The sequence below is a fragment of the Lontra canadensis genome, unplaced genomic scaffold (genome assembly GCF_010015895.1).
Source record: "Lontra canadensis isolate GAN:19392208 unplaced genomic scaffold, GSC_riverotter_1.0 scaffold422, whole genome shotgun sequence".
NCBI classification, from domain to species: domain Eukaryota; kingdom Metazoa; phylum Chordata; class Mammalia; order Carnivora; family Mustelidae; genus Lontra; species Lontra canadensis.
In genome coordinates, this window is record NW_022631415.1 from 946 (window position 1) to 22478 (window position 21533).

At 36.7% G+C, this 21533-nt stretch overlaps 1 protein-coding gene across 1 annotated transcript; it reads right to left on the reverse strand.

Moving 5' to 3' along the window:
* Positions 1-13206: 13206 nt before the first annotated feature.
* On the reverse strand, positions 13207-14145 carry LOC116862966 (olfactory receptor 2M5-like). The gene has a single exon (XM_032850410.1). It carries the CDS (start codon positions 14143-14145, stop codon positions 13207-13209), a length of 939 nt encoding a protein of 312 aa, XP_032706301.1.
* Between the last annotated feature and the right edge of the window lie 7388 nt (positions 14146-21533).

The following is a 21533-nucleotide window of genomic DNA, read 5'->3' on the forward strand; positions in this document are numbered from 1 at the left end:
GACAGCTGGGGTAGCAATTCTAATATCAGATAAATTAGACTTTGAACTAAAGACCATAGTCAGAGACACAGAAGGACACTACATCATTCTTTTTTTTTACACATATTAAAACATTTATTTCAACTGTAGTCATTTCTAACCATTGAAAAAATCTTTTCCAAAGGTTCCTTTCTGACATACTTTCCACAACTTTCTTTTTCATTTTGATCTTGTTCTGTTTTCCCTCTCTATAAACAAGACTTATTTTAGGATAAAATTATATTTCTTCACCAAAAATAGATTCCCATTCCTCATACCTTTCTTACCAAAAACATCTACCTTACTTTCCTTTCATAGACTTGTTTCCTTTATTATTCCTAGCAATCTTAGTTTTTAGAACTCTTAATGCTTAGAAACCTTAAGTTCTAGTAAAATCTAAGTAGAAAACAATTTTGAATGATATCAGCATTTTTTTAAAAACATATATTTTTATCCCCAGGGGTACAGGTCTGTGAATCGCCAGCTTTACACACTTCACAGCACTCACCATAGCACATACCCTCCCAAATGTCCATAACCCCACCCCCCCAACCCCCCTCCTCCCGTCAATCCTCAGTTTATTTTGTGAGATTAAGAGTCACTTATGGTTTGTCTCCCTCCCAATCCCATCTTGTTTCATTTACTCTTCTCCTATCCCCTTAACCCCCCATGTTGAATCTCCTCTCCCTCATATCAGGGAGATCATATGATAGTTGTCTTTCTCCGATTGACTTATTTCGCTAAGCATGATACCCTCTAGTTCCATCCACTTCATCGCAAATGGCAAGATTTCATTTCTTTTGACGACTGCATAGTATTCCATTGTGTGTATATACCACTCTTCTTTATCCATTCGTCTATTGATGGACATCTAGGTTCTTTCCATAGTTTGCTATTGTAGACATTGCTGCTATAAACATTTGGGTGCACGTGCCCCTTCGGATCACTACGTTTGTATCTTTAGGGTAAATTCCCAGCAGTGCAATTGCTAGGTCATAGGGTAGTTCTATTTCCAACATTTTGAGGAACCTCCATGCTGTTTTCCAGAGTGGTTGCAAGCTTGCATTCCCACCAACAGTGTAGGGGGGTTCCCCTTTCTCTGCATCCTTACCAGCATCTGTCATTCCCTGACTTGTTAATTTTAGCCATTCTGACTGGTGTGAGGTGGTATCTCATTGTGGTTTTGATTTGTATTTCCCTGATGCCGAGTGATATGGAGCACTTTTTCATGTGTCTGTTGGCCATCTGGATGTCTTCTTTGCAGAAATTTCTGTTAATATCTTCTGCCCATTTCTTCATTCAATTATTTGTTCTTTGAGTGTTGATTTTGCTAAGTTCTTTATAGATTTTGGACACTAGCCCTTTATCTGATATGACGTTTGCAAATATCTTCTCCCATTCTGTCAGTTGTCTTTGGTTTTGTTAACTGTTTCCTTTGCTGTGCAAAAGCTTTTGAACTTGACGAAATCCCAATAGTTCATTTTTTCCCTTGCTTCCCTTACCTTTGGCGATGTTCCTAGGAAGATGTTGCTGCGGCTGAGGTCGAAGAGGTTGCTGCCTGTGTTCCCCTCAAGGATTTTGATGGATTCCTTTCTCACATTGAAGTCCTTCATCCATTTTGAGTCCATTTTCGTGTGTGGTCTAAGGAAATGGTCCAATTTCATTTTTCTGCATGTGGCTGTCCAATTTTCCCAACACCATTTATTGAAGAGGCTGTCTTTTTTCCATTGGACATTCTTTCCTTCTTTGTCGAAGATTAGGTGACCACAAAGTTGAGTGTCTAAATCTGGGCTCTCTATTCTGTTCCATTGATCTATGTGTCTGTTTTCGTGCTAGTACCATGCTGTCTTGATGATGACAACTTTGTAATAGAGCTTGAAGTCCGGAATTGTGATGCCACCAACTTTGGCTTTCTTTTTCAATACTCCTTTGGCTATTCGACGTCTTTTTTGGTTCCATATAAATTTTAGGATTATTTGTTCCATTTCTTTGAAAAAAAATGGATGGTATTTTAATAGGAATTGCATTAAATGTGTAGATTGCTTCGGGTAGTGTAGACATTTTCACAATATTTATTCTTCCAATCCAGGAGCATGGGACATTTTTCCATTTCTTTGTGTCTTCCTCAATTTCTTTCATGAGTACTTTATAATTTTCTGAGTATAGATTCTTAGCCTCTTTGGTTAGGTTTATTCCTAGGTATCTTAGAGTTTTGAGTGCAATTGTAAATGGGATTGACTCCTTAATTTCTCTTTCTTCTGTCTTGTCGTTGGTGTAGAGAAATGCAACTGATTTCTGTGCATTGATTTTATATCCTGACACTTTACTGAATTCCTGTACAAGTTCTGGCAGTTTTGGAGTGGAGTCTTTTGGGTTTTCCACGTAAAGTATCATATCATCTGCGAAGAGTGATAATTTAACTTCTTCTTTGCCGATTGGATGCCTTTAATTTCCTCTTTTTGTCTGATTACTGAGGCTAGGACTTCTAGTACTATGTTGAATAGCAGTGGTGATAACGGACATCCCTGCCGTATTCCTGACATTAGCGGAAAAGCTTTCAGTTTTTCTACATTGAGAATGATATTTGCAGTGGGTTTTTCATAGATGGCTTTGATAATACTGAGGTATGTGCCCTCTATCCCCACACTTTGAAGAGTTTTGATCAGGAAGGGATGCTGTACTTTGTCAAATGCTTTCTCAACATCTATTGAGAGTATCATATGGTTCTTGTTCTTTCTTTTATTAATGTGTTGTATCACATTGATTGATTTGCAGATGTTGAACCAACCTTGCAGCCCTGGAATAAATCCCACTTGGTCGTGGTGAATAATCCTTTTAATGTACTGTTGAATCCTATTGGCTAGTATTTTGGTGAGAATTTTTGCATCTGTGTTCATCAGGGATATTGGTCTGTAGTTCTCTTTTTTGATGGGATCCTTGTCTGGTTTTGGGATCAAGGTGATGCTGGCCTCATAAAATGAATTTGGAAGTTTTCCTTCCATTTCTATTTTTTGGAACAGTGTCAGGAGAATAGGAATTAGTTCTTCTTTAAATGTTTGGTAGGATTCCCCCGGGAAGGCGTCTGGCCCTGGCTTTTGTTTGTTTGGATATTTTTGATGACTGTTTCAATCTCCTTACTGGTTATGGGTCGGTTCAGGCTTTCTATTTCTTCCTGGTTCAGTTGTGGTAGTTTATATGTCTCTAGGAATGCATCCATTTCTTCCAGATGGTCAAATTTGTTGGCGTAGAGTTGCTCATAGTATGTTCTTATAATTGTCTGTGTTAGTTGTGATCTGTCCTCTTTCATTCATGATTTTATTTATTTGGGTCCTTTCTCTTTTCTTTTTGATAAGTCTGGCCAGGGGTTTATCAATCTTATTAATTCTTTCAAAGAACCAGCTCCTAGTTTCGTTGATTTGTTCTATTGTGTGTTTTTTTTTTTTTTTTTTTTTTTTTTTTTTTTTTTTTTTTTTTTTTTTGGTTTCTATTTCATTGCTTTCTGCTCCGATCTTTATGAGTTCTCTTCTCCTGCTGGGTTTAGGGTTTCTTTCTTGTTCTTTCTCCAGCTCCTTTAGGTGTAGGGTTAGGTTGTGTACCTGAGACATTTCTTGTTTCTTGAGAAAGGCTTGTACTGCTATATATTTTCCTCCCAGGACTGCCTTTGTTGTGTCCCATAGATATTGAACCATTGTGTTTTTGTTATCATTTGTTTCCATTAATTTTTTCAATTCTTCTTTAATTTCCTGGTTGACCCATTCATTCTTTAGAAGGATGCTGTTTAGTCTCCATGTATTTGGGTTCTTTCCAAATTTCCTCTTGTGATTGAGTTCTAGCTTCAGAGCATTGTGGTCTGAAACTATGCAGGGAATTATCCCAATCTTTTGATACCGGTTGAGACCTGATTTAGGACCGAGGATGTGATCTATTCTGGAGAATGTTCCATGTGCACTAGAGAAGAATGTGTATTCTGTTGCTTTGGGATGAAATGTTCTGAATATATCTGTGATGTCCATCTGGTCCAGTGTGTCATTTAAGGCCTTTATTTCCTTGTTGATCTTTTGCTTAGGGGAGTGTTAAAGTCCCCTACTATGATTGTATTATTGTTGATGTGTTTCTTTGATTTTGTTATTAATTGGTTTATATAGTTGGTTGCTCCCACGTTAGGGGCATAGATATTTACAATTGTTAGATCTTCTTGTTGGACAGATCCTTTGAATATGATATAGTGTCCTTCCTCATCTCTTATTATAGTCTTTGGCTTAAAATCTAATTGATCTGATAGAAGGATTGCCACTCCTGCTTTCTTCTGATGTCTATTAGCATGGTAAATTCTTTTCCACCCCCTCACTTTAAATCTGAAGGTGTCTTTGGGTTTAAAATGAGTTTCTTCTAGGCAACATATAGATGGGTTTTGTTTTTTTACCCATTCTGATACCCTGTGTCTTTTGATTGGGGCATTTAGCCCATTAACATTCAGGATAACTATTGAGAGATATGAATTTAGTGCCATTGTATTGCCTGTAAGGTGACTGATATTGTATATTGTCTCCGTTCCTTTCTGATCTACTACTTATAGGGTCTCTCTTTACTTAGAGGACCCCTTTCAATATTTCCTGTAGAGCTGGTTTGGTGTTTGCAAATTCTTTCAGTTTTTGTTTGTCCTGGAAGCTTTTAATCTCTCCTTCTATTTTCAATGATAGCCTAGCTGGATGTAGTATTCTTGGCTGCATGTTTTTCTAGTTTAGTGCTCTGAATATATCGTGCCAGCTCTTTCTGGCCTGCCAGGTCTCTGTGGATAAGTCTGCTGCCAATCTAATATTTTTACATTGTATGTTACAGACTTCTTTTCCCGGACTGCTTTCAGGATTTTCTCTTTGTCACTAAGACTTGTAAATTTTACTATTAGGTGACGGGGTGTGGACCTATTCTTATTGATTTTGAGGGGGGGTTCTTTGGACCTCCTGGGTTTTGATGCTTGTTCCCTTTGCCATATTGGGAAAATTCTCTCCAATAATTTTCTCCAATATACCTTCTGCTCCGCTCTCTCTTTCTTCTTCTGGAATCCCAATTATTCTAATGTTGTTTTATCTTATGGTGTCACTTATCTCTTGAATTTTCCCCTCATGGTCCAATAGCTGTTTGTCCCTCTTTTTCTCAGCTTCTTTATTCTCTGTCATTTGGTCTTCTATATCGCTAATTCTTTCTTCTGCCTCATTTATCCTAGCAGTGAGAGCCTCCATTTTTGATTGCACCTCATTAATATCTTCTTTTATTTCAACTTGGTTAGATTTTAGTTCTTTTATTTCTCCAGAAAGGGCTTTTATATCTCCTGAGAGGGTTTCTCTAATATCTTCTATGCCTTTTTCGAGCCAGGCTAGAGCCTTGAGAATCGTCATTCTGAACTCTAGATTTGACATATTAGCAATGTCTGTATTGATTATGTCCCTAGCCTTTGGTACTGCCTCTTGTTCTTTTTTTTTGTGGTGAATTTTTCCGTCTTGTCATTTCGTCCAGATAAGAGTATTGAAAGAGCAAGTAAAATACTAAAAGGATGGCAACAACCCCAGGAAAATATGCTTTAAGCAAATCAGAAGAGATCCCAAATCATGAGGTGGGAGAAAGCCGATAAAAAGAGGCTTAGAAGGAAAAAAAAATTAAAAAAAAAAGAATAAAGAAAAAAATAATATATATATATATATATATATATATATATATATATACATATATATTGGATAAACTAGTTAAAGAATGTTAAAAAAGAAATGGGTAAAAGTTAAAAAAATAGCAGAAGAAGAGAAAAAAAAATTGAATAAGAAAAAGAAAAAAAAAATGAACTAACTGCAAGGCCAAATAACCATGGGGAGAAAGCCATGAGTTCCATGCTTTGCTTTCTTCTCCTCTGGAATTCCGCTGCTCTCCTTGGTATTGAAACTGCACTCCTTGGCAGATGAACTTGGTCCTGGTTGGATTTCTTGTTGATCTTCTCGGGGAGGGTCCTGTTGTAGTGATTCTCAAGTGTCTTTGCCCCAGGCGGAGTTGCACCACCCTTACCAGGGGCTGGGCTGAGTAATCCGCTCAAGTTCGCTTTCAGGAGGTTTTGTTCCCTGAGCACTTTCTGTAGAGTTCTGGAGGACAGGAATGAAGATGGCAGCCTCCCAGTCTCTGGCCTGGAGGAGCCGAAAGCCCGGGGCCCCACTCCTCAGTGCGCCTTCAGGGAACAGCACCCAATTTCTCCCGTCACCCTGGCCTCTGGCCGCGCTCCGAGCTGACCGAGCCTGTGACCAGTTCAAGGTAAGCCCGAGCTGTGAGCTCACTCCTCAGCTCTGTCTCTGTAGCCGGCTTCCCCGTTCTAATACCTGTAAGCTCTGTGACACTCAGACACCCCCGATCCTTCTGTGACCCTGCGGGACCTGAGGCCACGCTGCCTCTGCATGGGCTTCACCCTGGTTTAGCCTCGGGATCGATGTCCCTCAGCGGAACAGAATTTTAAAAGTCCTTAATTTGTGCTCCGTTGCTCCGCCACTTGCCGGGATCCGACCCCTCCCCCCACGGTCTATCTCCCATCGGTTTGGATTCACTTCTCTGCTAGTCCTACCTTTCAGAAAGTGGTTCATTTTCTGTTTCTAGAATTGCTGTTCTTCTTCTCTCCAATCTCCCATTGGATTTGTAGGTGTTTGCAATCTTTAGGTAAGCTATCTAGCTGATCTCCTGTTACCTGAAGTAGTCACAGCCTGCTACTTCTCCACCATCTTGACTCCTCCCCCCAGGACACTACATCATTTTTAAAGGGTTTATCCACCAACAATATCTAACAGTTGTAAATACTTATGCCCCCAATAGGGGAGCAGCCAGCTACATAAGACAACTGTTAATCAAGATAAAAAGTCATACTGATATGAATACATTAATAGTAGGGGATCTCAACACACCACTCTCAGTAATAGACAGATCATCCAAGCAGAAAATCAATAAAGAAACGAGAGCATTGAATGACACATTGGACCAGATGGACCTCATAGATATTTACAGAACATTCCACCCTAAAACAACAGAATACTCATTCTTCCCAAATGCACATGGAACCTTCTCCAGAATAGACCACATACTGGGTCACAAATAAGGGCTCAACAGATACCAAAAGATTAAAATTATTCCCTGCATATTTTCAGATCACAAGGCTTTGAAACAGGAAGCTCCACCACAAGAAAAAGGTCAGAAGGAATTCAAACACCTGAAGCTAAAAACCACCTTGCTTAAGAATGCTTGGATTGATCAAAGAAGAACTTACAGAATTCATGGAAACCAATGAGAATGAGGAGACTTCGGTCCAGAACCAATGGGATACAACAAAATTGGACCTAAGGGGGAAATACATAGCCATCCAAGCCTACCTCAAAAATATTGAAAACTCCAGAATACACCAGCTCTCTTTAAGTCTTAAAGAACTGGAGAATCAACAACAAATTAAGCCAACTCCACACTCAAAATGGAAATAATCAAGATTAGAGCAGAGATCAATGAGATAGAAACTAGAGATATAGTAGAAAGCCTCAATGAAACTAGAAGCTGTTTTTTGAAAGTATCAATAAGATTGATAAACCATTGGCCAAACTAATCCAAACGAAAAAAGAGAAGGCCCAAATTAATAAAATTATGAATGAAAAGGGAGAGATCACAACTAACACCAAGGGAATAGAAACACTCATCAGAAATAATTATCAGCAGTTATATGTCAATAAATTAAGCAACATAGATGAAATGGATGCATTCCAGGAAAACTAAAATCTTCTAAAACTGAATCAGTGAGAAATTGACAACTTGAATAGACCAATATCTAGTAACGAGATCAAAGCAGTGATAAAAAACCTCCCAAAAACTAGACCCCAGGAAATGATGAGTTCCCTGGGAAATTCTAACAAACATTCAAAGAAGAAATAATATCTATTCTCCTAAAGCTGTTTGAAAAAATTGAAGCAGAAGGAAAACTTCCAGACTCTTTTTATGAAGCCAGCATAACCCTGATCCCCAAACCAGGCAAAGACCCTACCAAAAAGGAGAATTTCAGACCAATATCAATGGTGAATATGGATGCTAAGATTCTCAACAAGATCCTAACAAATAGGATCAAACAGCACATTAAAAAGATTATCCACCATGACCAGGTGGGATTCATCCCTGGGTTACAAGGATGTTCAACATTCGCAAATCAATCAATGTGATAGAACAAATCAATAAAAGAAGAGAGAAGAACCACATGGTCCTCTCAATTGATGCAGAAAAAGCATTTGACAACATCCAGCATCAATTCCTGATTAAAACTCTTCAAAGTATAGGGAGAGAGGGAACATTCATCAACTTCATAAAATCTATCTAAGAACAACCCACAACAAATAAAATCCTCAATGAGAAAAAACTGACATCCTTTCTTTTGAAATCAGAAACACGATAAGGATGTCCACCCTCGCCACTGTTGTTCAACATAGTATTAGAAGTCCTAGCAACAGTAATCAGATAACAAAGAGAAATACAATGTATTCAGATTGGCAATGAAGAAGTCAAGCTCTATCTCTTCACAGATGACATGATCGTTTATATGGAAAACCAAAAAGACTCCATCCCCAACTACTAGAACTCATTCAGTAATTCAGAAATGTGGCAGGATACAAAGTCAATGCACAAAATCAGTTGCTTTCTTATACACTAACAATGAAAATACAGAAAAGGAAATTAGAGAATCAATTCCATTAACTATAGCACCAAGAACCATAAGATACCTTTGAATAAACCGAACCAAAGAGGTAAAGGATCTGTACTCGAGTAACTACAGAACACTCATGAAAGAAATTGAAGAAGACACAAAAAGATGGAAGACCATTCAATGCTCATTGATTGAAAGAATAAACATTGTTAAAATGTCTATACTTCCTAGGGAAATCTATACTTTCAATGCCACTTCAATCAAAATTCCACTGGTATTTTTCAAAGAGTTGGAGCAGATAATCCAAAAAATTGTATGGAATCAGAAGAGACCCCTATTTGCTAAGGAAATGTTGAAAAAGAAAAACAAAATTGGGAGCATCATGTTTCCTGATTTCAAGCTTTACTACAAAGCTGTGATCACCAAGACAGCACGGTACTGGCATAAAAACAGACACATAGACCAGTGGAACAGAGTAGAGAGCCCAGATGTGGACCCACAACTCTGTGGTCAAATAATCTTCGACAAAGGAGGAAAAAATATACAGTGGAAAAAAGACAATCTCTTCAATAAATAGTGTTGGTAAAATAGGACAGCTGTGTATAGAAGAATGAAAATTGACCATTCCTTTACACCATACACAAAGATAATCTCAAAATGGATAAAAGGCCTCAACGTGAGGCAGGAATCCGTCAGAATCCTAGAGGAGAACATAGGCATTAACCTCTTTGACATTAGCCACAGCAACTTCTTTCAAGATATGTCTCCAAAGGCAAAAGAAACAAAAGTGAAAATGAATTTTTGTTACTTCATCAGGATCAAAAGCTTCTGCACAGCAAACTAAACAGTCAACAAGACAAACAGGCTGCCTAACTCACAAAATGGGAGAAGATATTTACAAATGACAATACAGACAAAGGGCTGATATCCACGATCTATAAAGAACTTCTCAAACTCAACACACACAAAACAGATAATTATGTCAATAAATGGACAGTACACATGAACAGACACTTCTCCAAAAAAGACATACAAATGGCTAATAGATACGTGAAAAAATGTTCATCACTAGCCATCAGGGAGTTTCAAATCAAAACCACATTGAGATACCACCTTACACCAGTTAGGATGGCCAAAATTTACAAGACAGGAAACAATGTGTGTTGGAGAAGATGTGTAGAATGGGGAACCCTCCTACACTGTTGGTGGAAATGCAAGTTGGTGCAGCCACTTTGGAACACAGTGTGGATATTCCTTAAGAAATTAAAAGTAGAGTTTCCCTATGACCCTGCAATTGCACCACTGGGTTTTTACCCCAACAATACTGGTGTAATGAAAGGAAGGGTCATATGTAACCCAATGTTCATAGCAGCAATGGCCACAGTCGCCAAACTGTGGAAAGAGCGAAGATGCCCTTCAATGGATGAATGGATAAGGAATATTTCGTTGATATATACTATGGGGTATTATGCCTTCATCAGAAAGGATGAATATCCAGCTTTTGTATCTGCATGGACAGGACTGGAAGAGATTATGCTGAGTGAAATAAGTCAAGCAGAGGGAGTAAATTATCATAGGGTTTCACTTATTTGGGGAGCATAAGAAATAACACAGAGGACATGGGGAGATGGAGAGAAGGGAGTTAGGGGAAATTGGAGGGGGAGGCAAAGCATGAGAGATTGTGGACTCTGAAAAACAATCTGAGGGTTTTGGAGGGTTGCGGGGTTTCGAGGTTGGGTGAGCCTGGTGGTGGGTATTATGGAGGGCATGTATTGCATGGAGCACTGGGTGTGGTACATAAACAAATTCTGGAACTAAAAAGAAATTTAAAAATAAATAAATATAAGAAAAACTAATGATGTATCACCTATTACTTAGCTAATTGAATTTAAATAAATAAATACAGATTTTATTTATATATAGAAGACATTTTTGGTTATTCTACAACAAAATATATGCATGTCAGAGAGCTGTTAAAGTAGAAGAAGGCAATTTAAAATCATGATTATGAGAATGGAAATAAATGAAGGAAACATGATTTAATTAGGATTGATCAGAGTTCTTCTGAATGATCATGTACTTAATTATTTCCCTTAAAAGATTAAGTCATAGGGGGCGCCTGGGTGGCTCAGTGGATTAAAGCCTCTGCCTTCAGCTCGGGTCATGATCCCAGCGTCCTGGGATTGAGCCCCGCATTGGGCCCTCTGCTCCGTGGAGAGCCTGCTTCCTCCTCTCTCTGCCTGCCTCCCTGCCTGCTTGTGATCTCTCCCTCTGTCAAATAAGTAAATTAAATCTTAAAAAAAAAAAGATTAAGTCATAGTATGTAATCATGCCCCTCTAATAATAGTGGGTCACAAACACGTAGTGTAAAGTCCAAGGTGAGTGCCTTCCCAATCCATCTGGAAATCTTTTTGCCGTGAATTTCACAGGGTTAAAATGTTCACTTCCATGAATTACATATGAAGTTAAAACGTATGAAGTTAATACATATGAAGTTAAAACACATACATAACATACATAACATACACTTAACATATACATATGGAGTTAAAACAGTCAAGCATAAATAACATGCTTTATGAACACATATTATTCAACAGAAACTTCTAGTAGGACTATCTTCCCTCACTGAGTATTTCTCCTTTCTTTCCTAGTGTCATCTTCTAAACACAATCTTATCTGTGGATTCCTTTTGGAGTACTAGAGTGTTATGACACCACCAACTGAGTGGTAACATCGCATGATAGTATGCATTAAATGACACACTGCTCTTATTTGAGATAGCTTAGAGATAATTTTTATTCTTCAGTGAAGTGACATTTTGACTCAGTTTCAAGGATTCCCTGAGCCATTCCTCTAGGAATTCTGAAGGGGCCATGTTTAATATTATTGAAACAGTTGAAATTTGACATAAATATTTTAAGTTTTCCAGAACTCAGCTTTGTATCTCTGTAATACACTGTCAGTTAATGACTTCTGAGATATTTAATGGAGAAGTTGTTAGATTGTTAGTGCTCCTTCTGAATGTTTCTATTCACTAGAAAACTGGTTTTATGTTATTTCAGTCATTTTAAATGATTTTATTTATTTATTTAACAGAGAGAGAGAGAGAGAGAGAGCAAGCAGCAGGATCAGCAGGCTCCCGGGATACTGGAATCATGCCCTGAGCCAATGGTAGACACATACACATGAGCCACCCAGGCACCCCTATTTCAGTCATTTTTAGAAAAAAGAAACATGTGTAATAAGTTCCTAATGTTCATTTTTTTCATTTATCTTTTCAGTTTTCCAAGATTCATTGTTTATGCACCACAACCAGTACTCCATGCAATATGTGTCCTCCTAAATACACGCCATTGGGCTCACCCAACCTCCCACCCTCCTCCCTTCCAAACTCCCAGTTTGTTTCTCAGAGTCCACAATCTCTCTATTATATAGTGTATTTTCAAGTTTTTGAAGAATATCAACATTTTGAAAACATCTATAATGCCTCCTGCTTTAGATTTTATTAAGTTATAAATATTTTCAATTATTCATTATTTTATATCACAAATCTAAGTCTTTTTATTTTTTTTCTCTTTACTCTGTGTCTTCAAAAATTTTAAGTTATGAATTATTCAAAACATAAAGTTTTTTTTTTACTATCTTAAAAATAACATTGGTTTTTGCTAGCCACTTTAACCCATTATATTATATACATTATAAAGAGATCAGGAAACTTTAAGACTGGGAAATTATCTTGCAAGCAGGTCTAGAAAATTAGGTCAGTAATTACATCAGTGGCTTTCAACCCTTGGTAAACATGACAATCACTAACCAGTCTCCTGGTCAGATCCTTGAGCCCAATTTAACAGATTCTAATTCTGTAATCTAAGATGAGAGCAAAAGTGCTATATTTTGTGAAGTCAGCAAATTATTTTAACACCAGTGATCATAAATCCACTCTTTGGAAGCACTGATATAGAGTGAATACTATTTTTTTACAAGAGTAAGAGGAATTAATAGTCCTGTTAGATATATGGAGCAAAGCAACACTGTACATTTATCTGATCCCTGGTGATTTATCATCATGCCCATTAATTAATTTTATCAGGGACTTATCCTGAAGAATCTTGTCAAATTTTTTTTTTATTTTTTCATTTTAAGGATACAGACACTGATCTTTTTTCATGGTATCAACATGAAACTTGGAAATACTAAAGTGCACATTACCATCAAGCATGAATCATAAAGAGAATTGATGTACACAGTTCCTTGTCCTTCATCAACACATCATGTAGGACAATCAGAAAGAAATTTTAAGATGGAGAAAGGAAAGGATAAACATTTTTTTTCCCTGCAGATAAACTCAGTAAAGTGAGTTGACTTTTTCAGGATCTTGAAGGGATGATTGATGATGATGATGATGATGATGATGATTCAACTGACAAAATGTTCCTTTGCTGGTGTATCTCTATTTTGCCTATGGGTGACAGTGAGATTTCTGCCATTTACCTGAAGGACTGACATCTCCCTATTAACTTTTTCAGTGCACTTAGAACTTCCTTGTTCCTAAGACTGTAGGCAAGCGGGTTTAGGAGTGGAGTGAGGACAGTTCCAAACAGAAAGAGACCCTGATTCAACCTTGGAGTCTTGGCAGAACCGGGTCTCATATAGATGCACATGCCTGGACCAAAATAGAGACCCACAACACAGAGATGAGAGGAGCAGGTGGCCAGAGCTTTGTTCCTGCCTTCTGGGGAGTTCATTCGGAGTACTGCAAGGAAGATGAGAACATAGGAAGACAAGATGAGAGACAACGGCAGCAGAAGAACAAGGATGCTTGTTATCACCACTGCCTTCTCATAGGCTGAGATATCCTCACAGATGATCCTAAGCACTGCCATGACTTCACAGAAGAAGTGGGGAATCTCTCTGGGGCTGCAGATGTTAAAATGCAAGGTAAAAGCAGTGTGGCCCAGGGAAGTAAGTGCCCCTCCAGCCCAAGACATGGCAATCATCTGTAAGCAAACCTTAGGGTTGATGATGACTGGGTATCGAAGAGGATCGCATATAGCCACATAACGATCAAAGCACATGAGAGTTATAAGGATGCATTCTGCAATGGCCACCGTCAGGGAGAAGAATATTTGAGTCCCACAAGCCAGGAATGATATGCTCCGCCATCCAGAGAAGAAGTTGGATGCCATTTTGGGGACAATGCTGGAGGTCAAAGTCAAATCCATTAAGGAGAGCTGACTCAGAAGGAAGTACATGGGGGTGTGGAGATGGGAATACAGCCAAATGAGGATGATCAGAAGAGTGTTGCCAGTGAAGGCAGCCATGTATATCAGGAGAATGATGGAGACCATGGCTGTGATGTGTTTAAATCCAGGAAAGAAACCCAAGAGAATGAAATCTGTAGTTTCTGTCTCATTCCAACTCTTCATGACTCTCTGTAATTATAACAGACAGATAAGAGATTTATTAAAAATATCATAGAAATTGAAGCAATTTCTTATTAAAGTTTAAGAACAATGGCAAATACAAAAATACTCATCCATGATCACTTGAATCAGTTTTTACTATTTTTTTCTATATTCTTTATCCATGATTTAATGTACTTTTAGAAACGTGTGTGTGTGTGTGTGTGTGTGTGTGTGTGTATTTTAAGATTTTATTTATTTATTTGACAGAGAGATCACAAGTAGGCAGAGAGACAGTCAGAGGTGGTGGGGGGGAAGCAGGCTCCCTACTGAGCAGAGAGCCCGATGTGGGGCTCGATCCCAGGACCCTGAGCCGAAGGCAGAGGCTTAACTCATTGAGCCACCCAGGTGCCTCGAGAGTATACATATTAAAATGAATTCTATTAATTTTACGTACTAGAGGTATTTCCATATGTTAAAATAAACTGGACAGTTGTAGTTTTTGTTGTCTTTTACAATTTTAAAATATGACAGAGTTGGTAAGTCACAATTTCAAATTGCACTTTATCCAATTTTTTCACTATTTTAGAAAATCATGTTATTCCATTCTCATCCTTTTAGTGATTTAGTTAGTAATATTTTTGAAGAAAAACTTACACTTATTTCCAAGTAAGATATTAGAGACTTTATTTGGCTATGAAAAAAAATGCTAATTTAATTTATAGAAAATTTATTTTTATAATTTCCAAACACTCTACTTAATTCTTTTGGCTCTGAACATTATAAATTAAGGGGAAATTTGACTATTATGGCTGTACTTTGTTTTTATACACATTAATGATAATTTCAGCTTTTAATCTAATTAAGCTTGTTTTCTATCCAGGGAAAACACTTACTGTATTTACATGGTCTATAGTAAATTCAGATTATCAATGAAGGAGTGAGTTTCCTTTCTATGTGATCTTGTAGGGTTCTTGCTGTTAGAGTTCTTACTATTATTAACTATTAGCTACAACTATTATGCCATTGATGGATACAGGGAAAGTCCTTAGGGTTCCTTTCCCTCAAATTTACTATATTTTTTTCCTTTTTAGACTATCCTATTTATATTTAATCTTCTTCTCTGATAGTTACAAAATGCTTAGAAATGCTTAGAAAGCTAGATAGCCATCTATCATTACATATCCATACTTTATTATAGCATTTTATGTTGATCATTTTCAAACCAAGAGATCATATACTAATGTGATCACATACTACTATGTCCAGAGACAAAAGGCTTGAGTAAAGGGCCTCCTGTCATTGGGTGTCTAATTTACTTGATGAGTTAGGCTGCTTTTAGATGTGGAGGTAGTTTAAGATATAACAATAATAATAATAGTAAGAAGAAGAAGAAGAAGGAGGAGGAGGAGGAGGTGGAGGAGGAGGAGGAGAGGAAGAAGAAGAAGAAGAAGAAGAAGAAGAAGAAGAAGAAGAAGAATGGTAAAATTAGCCAGATTGCATCTTACTCTCTCCTGTCTTAATGTGAGTCTTGGTGTAGTCAGTGGGTTGTGTATGTCTGAAGTAGAGTCATCAGAAGGTGAGAAACAGATATCAGAATGTCCAGATCCTTGAAAATTTTCTAACTTTCCATAAAAGCAAAGCAGGGTCCTGTTATTTAAGTTCCATGTTACATAATGTCCGGTTTCCAGATCAAGTGCTGTTTTCTGAGGCTTTGGGGTATACCTAGGCTTGGATAGGTCCTTTTATAAACTTTTCTTCCAAATTCTATTCATCACAGCCCAGATTGAAACCTAGATTTCATCATTTGTGTGACTATATGTTTTCATATATGTCTCTCTCCTTAAACCGTAAGATTTATGATGGAAGTGAGTGTCTTTGCTAAGCTCTATATTTTCTCTTTAGATCTAGCATCTGCTTGACTTCCGGGTTTGCTCTTACAGATGTTGTTGACCCCTCACCTTTTCTCCATGGCCCTCCATATTTCTTTTCCTCTATTCTTCTATATTGCATACTTTTCTCACTTATTGTACAAAGAAATGGTGATGTACATTTTCATGAAGTTTGATTTTGGAATTCTGTCACCGTAAGTAGTGAGTTCTTCCAAAATATATTTTTTTGCAATTTAAAAAAATCTAGCATGTTTCTTTCAGTGAAAATATGAGTAAAATAAATTATCAGCTTAGGGCTGGAATCCAGCCTTTGAACACTGAATTTTGTGCCTCGACCAGACTAGATTCTTTTAACAATCATTTTTCTACCAAAAGGTATTAGTTTATTTTGACTTATGATCACTTGTGGGCTTCCAAGAATTTCCCAGCATTTTATTTTGTTGGAATAAAGAGAAGAGTGTTAATTATGTCTACTTGATAAATGATATACAGGAAGAACTAGGTCACAGTCAAATAACACTGTCCTACTCCTGGGTAAGTTATATATTTACCAAGATTGAACCTTACAAGTACTATTAACAAATAAATATATATTTAACATAAACAGAATTTCACAATCTGGGAAAACTGGGTTTCTTCCTTTATCAAGATGCTTACCTTGTAATTTCTTTTCTGTCAATGAAATCTCTTAGAAAGTATAAAATACTCAAAATTCCTGCTGCCAATTAGTGCTGAATATACTGTTAATGAAACCTAAACAATTTCAGTAAGAAAAAAATAAAAAAGGTGACTGAGTAGGTCTTGATAGGCTGTTTTTCCTCAGCCTGTCCAGTTGTGAGCAGGGCTGAGATCTTCCTAATTCCCCAGTGTCTTGGGGTTTAGTATGGAACGCCTGGTCAGACCAGATTGCAACTTCATTGGAGGCCCATCAAATATAATCAGGGTTTTTCAAAACTATCTACTAGTGCATGCTCTGATTTTATTCTTTTTCATTTTTTTTTGTCAGCACCACTATCATTTCCCCAGAGGTCCAATTTAGAATTTTCTTTGCCTTTTAGTCATTAATCTCATTCAACCACTAAGCAAGTTATTCTAAGATCTCTATTTGCCCATCCTTTGTATTCCCAGAATTCACACTCTATGCCAATATCCCATGTCCACAATTATCCCCTTTACTTTATCTTTTTAGCTAAGTTTTCCCTTTTCTTCAAGGACAGACATAAGTTTAACCTCCCCAATAGAATACTCTTTTATGTCTATAGTGTATGTCAACATATTTTTCCTAGGTAATTTTGACATATCTCTTTTGGCTTATTATCTACATTGTCCTGTTACTGATTTTTTCTCACTTTCTAACAGCCAACAAGAAGATTTTAAGCTATGAAAATACTGGGATTTTGCCATAGTGTTCCTTTTGTTTCTTATTCCTGGTAGATTAACTTATTCTCCATAGGCACTGACTTAACACTACCAATTAAATTAAATTAAATTTCACGAAAACCAACAAACACTATATTATAAGCTGGGAATTCAAAATGGAAAAAAATAAATTCACTAAAGCTTTTTAAAGTGAAGGAACTGATTTACAAAGAAAGAGATTATGGTATGGAAGATAGGTACTGTAATAAAAGTAAGTAGATATTACTACAGCAACCAACAGACAAAGGGATTCTTTTTTCTAGATAAAAGATTGGTGAGAGGCCAAATGGTATCATGGGACTAGTAACATCTGAGATGGGTTTTAAAAGACAAGTAGGAATAAATAAAAATAAGGAATGATGGAAATTGTAGCATAAATAGCTGTATATAACGTCAAGGCAAATGGGCTGACATGGCTTTTATGGGGAAAATAGTCATCCATATTTCTTCTGGATACAGAAGCTTCTGGATGAGGAATACTGTTGGAACATAGAGGAATGTCAAGATGTACAAGAAGTATGGGGCAGGTAATATGATAATGGCAGTAAACCACTGCACTCCCAGGGAAGAGGATGCTGAAATTAACACAGACAGTGTGAAACAAACTACTGGTATTAGAATGAGAAACTTGTTTAACTGGCCACATTATTGAAGCCAGACTCAGCAAGGGTCTTGAAGAATTAAAAGAAAAGTGAAGATATTTTGCATTTGGAGATAATTTATTTCTTTTCCACACCATCATTCTCTCTTTCTTCACTCTACACTCTCTTTTGTGTTGCTAATAATGGCCACATTTGAGCTCCAATCATGTACTTTTGGTCATCAGGTCCTATAAGACTCCATTTTATTAAGTTTTCCCCTTATGTGTGCATCCAAATTTATCTCTAATTCAAAATAATATCAAACTGTTTCATCAGACTAGATATTTTTTTAAATGTTAGTAATATTTTAAAATAAATGTAGTTTTTGAATAGTTCCAGATTTATGGAGCAGTTGACAAATATACAAAGTTTCCATAAATCCTTCATTCAGTTTTCTCTATTGCTAACATCATACATTATTATGGAATGAACATTGGTTCTTTCATAAAACTAAGAAACCAATATCTGTACATTAAATATATTCTATATTTTATTCAGATTTCACTCATTTTGCCTAATGTCCTTCTCTTCTTTCAGATTGCTTTTTGAAAGATCACATTGACCAGCACATCTCCTTAGACCCCTCTGGTATGTGAAAGACATTCAGGCTTTGTTTTCAATTACCTTGACAATTTTGAGGAGCACTAATAGGTATATTGTAGAATATCCCCCAAACTGTTTTTGTCTGATTTTTTTTTCTCCTCATTAGACTAAGGTTATAGTTTTGGGGGAAGAAGATTGCAGAGGTAAAGTGCCCTTATTATCAAGTCTTGTAGGGGTACATAATAACTACATGACTTATCTCTGATGATGTAAATCCTGACCACTTGGCTGAGGTACTGTTTGCTGGATTTCTCTAGGGTAAAGTTACTCCCCTCCCTTTTTATATGCCCTGCTTCTTGGAAGCAAGACAATGAGTGCAGCTTACACTCAAGGTAGGAGGAAGGTTAATCTTAACCTTCTTGAGGCATGCAGTATCTACATAAAGTATTTGGAATTATCCTAAACAGGAACTTGTTTTGTTCTGTTTTTTCCCTCCCTTGCTCTCTCCTTTTCTCCCTTTTTTTTTTGTTTTTCTTCTTTTCTTCTTACATTTTCACTAATTTATGTCAATATCAGCCAATTTTTTTTTCAAAAAATCAATCAAATTTTGACTCTCCCTCTCCTGAAAAAACCACAGGTAATATGTGTAGCTCTCAACTACTTTTTAAGTTTAAATTTTAACATGTAGATTTACATGCAGTTATGAGAAATAACATAGAATGATCCTTTCTATGCTTCACACAATTTCTCCCAATTACAGTCAGGAATTGGTGTGAACTACTGATCTTATTCAAATTTCACCCATTTTTTAATATGCAATTTTCTCACATGTGTGAATCTGTGTCACCACTAATACTGGCAAGATGCAGAATGATTCCATCACAGTGATCCCTTGTACTATTTATTTACAGTAATGATCTCATTTCTTATACCTTTCCTTAGCCCCTGACCCACAAATGTGCTCTCCATTTCTGTAGTTTTGTTATTTTGATAATCTTATATACCTTGGTTAATATATAATGTTGACCCTCTGACATTTATCTTGCTTCTTTCAGTATAATTTCTGAATATATATGAGATATATGCAAGTTGTGCAATATATCACTCATTTACTTTTATTGCTAAGTAATATTTCATGCTGGGGTTGTATTACACTTTTTTTAAACTATTCACCTGTTGAAGGATACTTAGTTTATCTCTAGTTTTGGCCATTATGACTAAATTCACTGTAAGTATATATAGGTTTTGTTTTTTGGGTTTTGATTGTTTGTTTTTCTGGTGTGTGTTTGTGTGTGTGTGTGTGTGTACATAAGTACTTACCCTCTAGGATATGTGCTCAGGAATGCAATTATGAGATGATATATCCAGAATAGTGAAATTGTGAGATTTCCAGAATCACTATTATCATCTTACATTCCCTAAACCAATGTATGAAATACCTGAATTCTCTGAAAGCTCTCCAGCTTTTGTTGTAACTATTGTTTCTATTAGTCCTTCTGATAGGTGTACAATGATACCTTGTGATTTTAATTTGCATTTCTGTAATGGCTAATGATGTTAAACATGTTTTCCTGTGTTTTCTTGACATATATGTATCTTTTTTTTTTTTTGGTTCTGTTAGTCACCAGACAGTCCATCATTAGTTTTTGATGGAGTGCTTCAAGATTAATGATTTACATATCACACCCAGGGCTCCATGCAATGGGTTATTTTTCATTAAAATACCTGCTCATGTTTTTTGTTTATTTTCTAATTACATTATTACTATTGAATTAAATGTCTATTATATGCTTTCCTTCCTATAGTCCATGGTCAGATAGGTAGTTTACACATATTGCCTCCCAGTCTGTAACTGTCTTTTCACCCTCTCAAGAAGGTCTCTTTTATTATAGTAAGAATATATAACATAAGATCTACACTCTCAACAAATTTCTTCTTTTTATAAGATTTTATTTATTTATCTGACAAAGATCACAGCTAGGCAGAGAGGCAGGCAGAGAAAGAGGAAGGGAAGCAGGCTCCCTGCTGAGCAGAGAAGCAGATGCTGGCTGGATCCCAGGACCCTTAGATCATGAACTGAGCCAAAGGCAGAGGCTTTAACCCACTGAGCCACCCAGGCACCCTCAACAAATTTCTAACTGCAAAATACAGTATTGTTAACTTTAGACACACTGTTGCATAACAGATACCTAGTTCATCTTGTGTAACTGAAACCTCGTATCTGTTGAAGAGCATCTGTATTCCCTGTAGTTGTTAGTCACTGACAACCACAATTCTGCTGCTTGTTTCCATGAATTTGACAATTTTAGATACTGAATATAATTGGAATTTAAAAGTATTTGTTCTTCTGTTAGTGGCTTATTTCACATAGTGTATGTCCTCCAGGTTCATGCACATTGTCATAACAAAAGAATTTCCTGAGTATTTAAAACTGATTAATATTCTAATGTATATATATGCCATATTCTATTTTTCTATTCATTGGCTGAGGGACATTTAGGATCTTTCCATTTCTTAGCTGCCTTGAATAATGCCACTTCCCATGATTATGAGAGTTCATATCTTTCTACAAGACTCTATGTCATGTTTTTTTGGGTAAATACCCAGAAGTGGGATGGGTAATCATATGGGAGTTCTTTTTTTTTTTAATTGTTTTGAGGAACTTCCATAATATTTTATGTGAAAACTACAACATTTTGCATTAAACCTAACAGTGTACAAGGGTTTCAACCTATTCAATTCCTCACCAAGATATTATTTTCTGTTGCTATTTTGGATACTGGCCACCTTAATGGGGATGAGGTGATATCTTGTGGGTTTGATTTGCATTTCCCTGGTGATTAGGGATGTTGAGCATCTCTTTATATAATTGTTACTATGTCTTCTTGGGGAAATGTTTGTTCCATCCCATGGCTAT

Bases quoted from the DNA above. Each gene is read 5' to 3' on its own strand.
- LOC116862966 (XM_032850410.1), bottom strand. From the start codon at position 14,145: ATGAAGAGTTGGAATGAGACAGAAACTACAGATTTCATTCTCTTGGGT.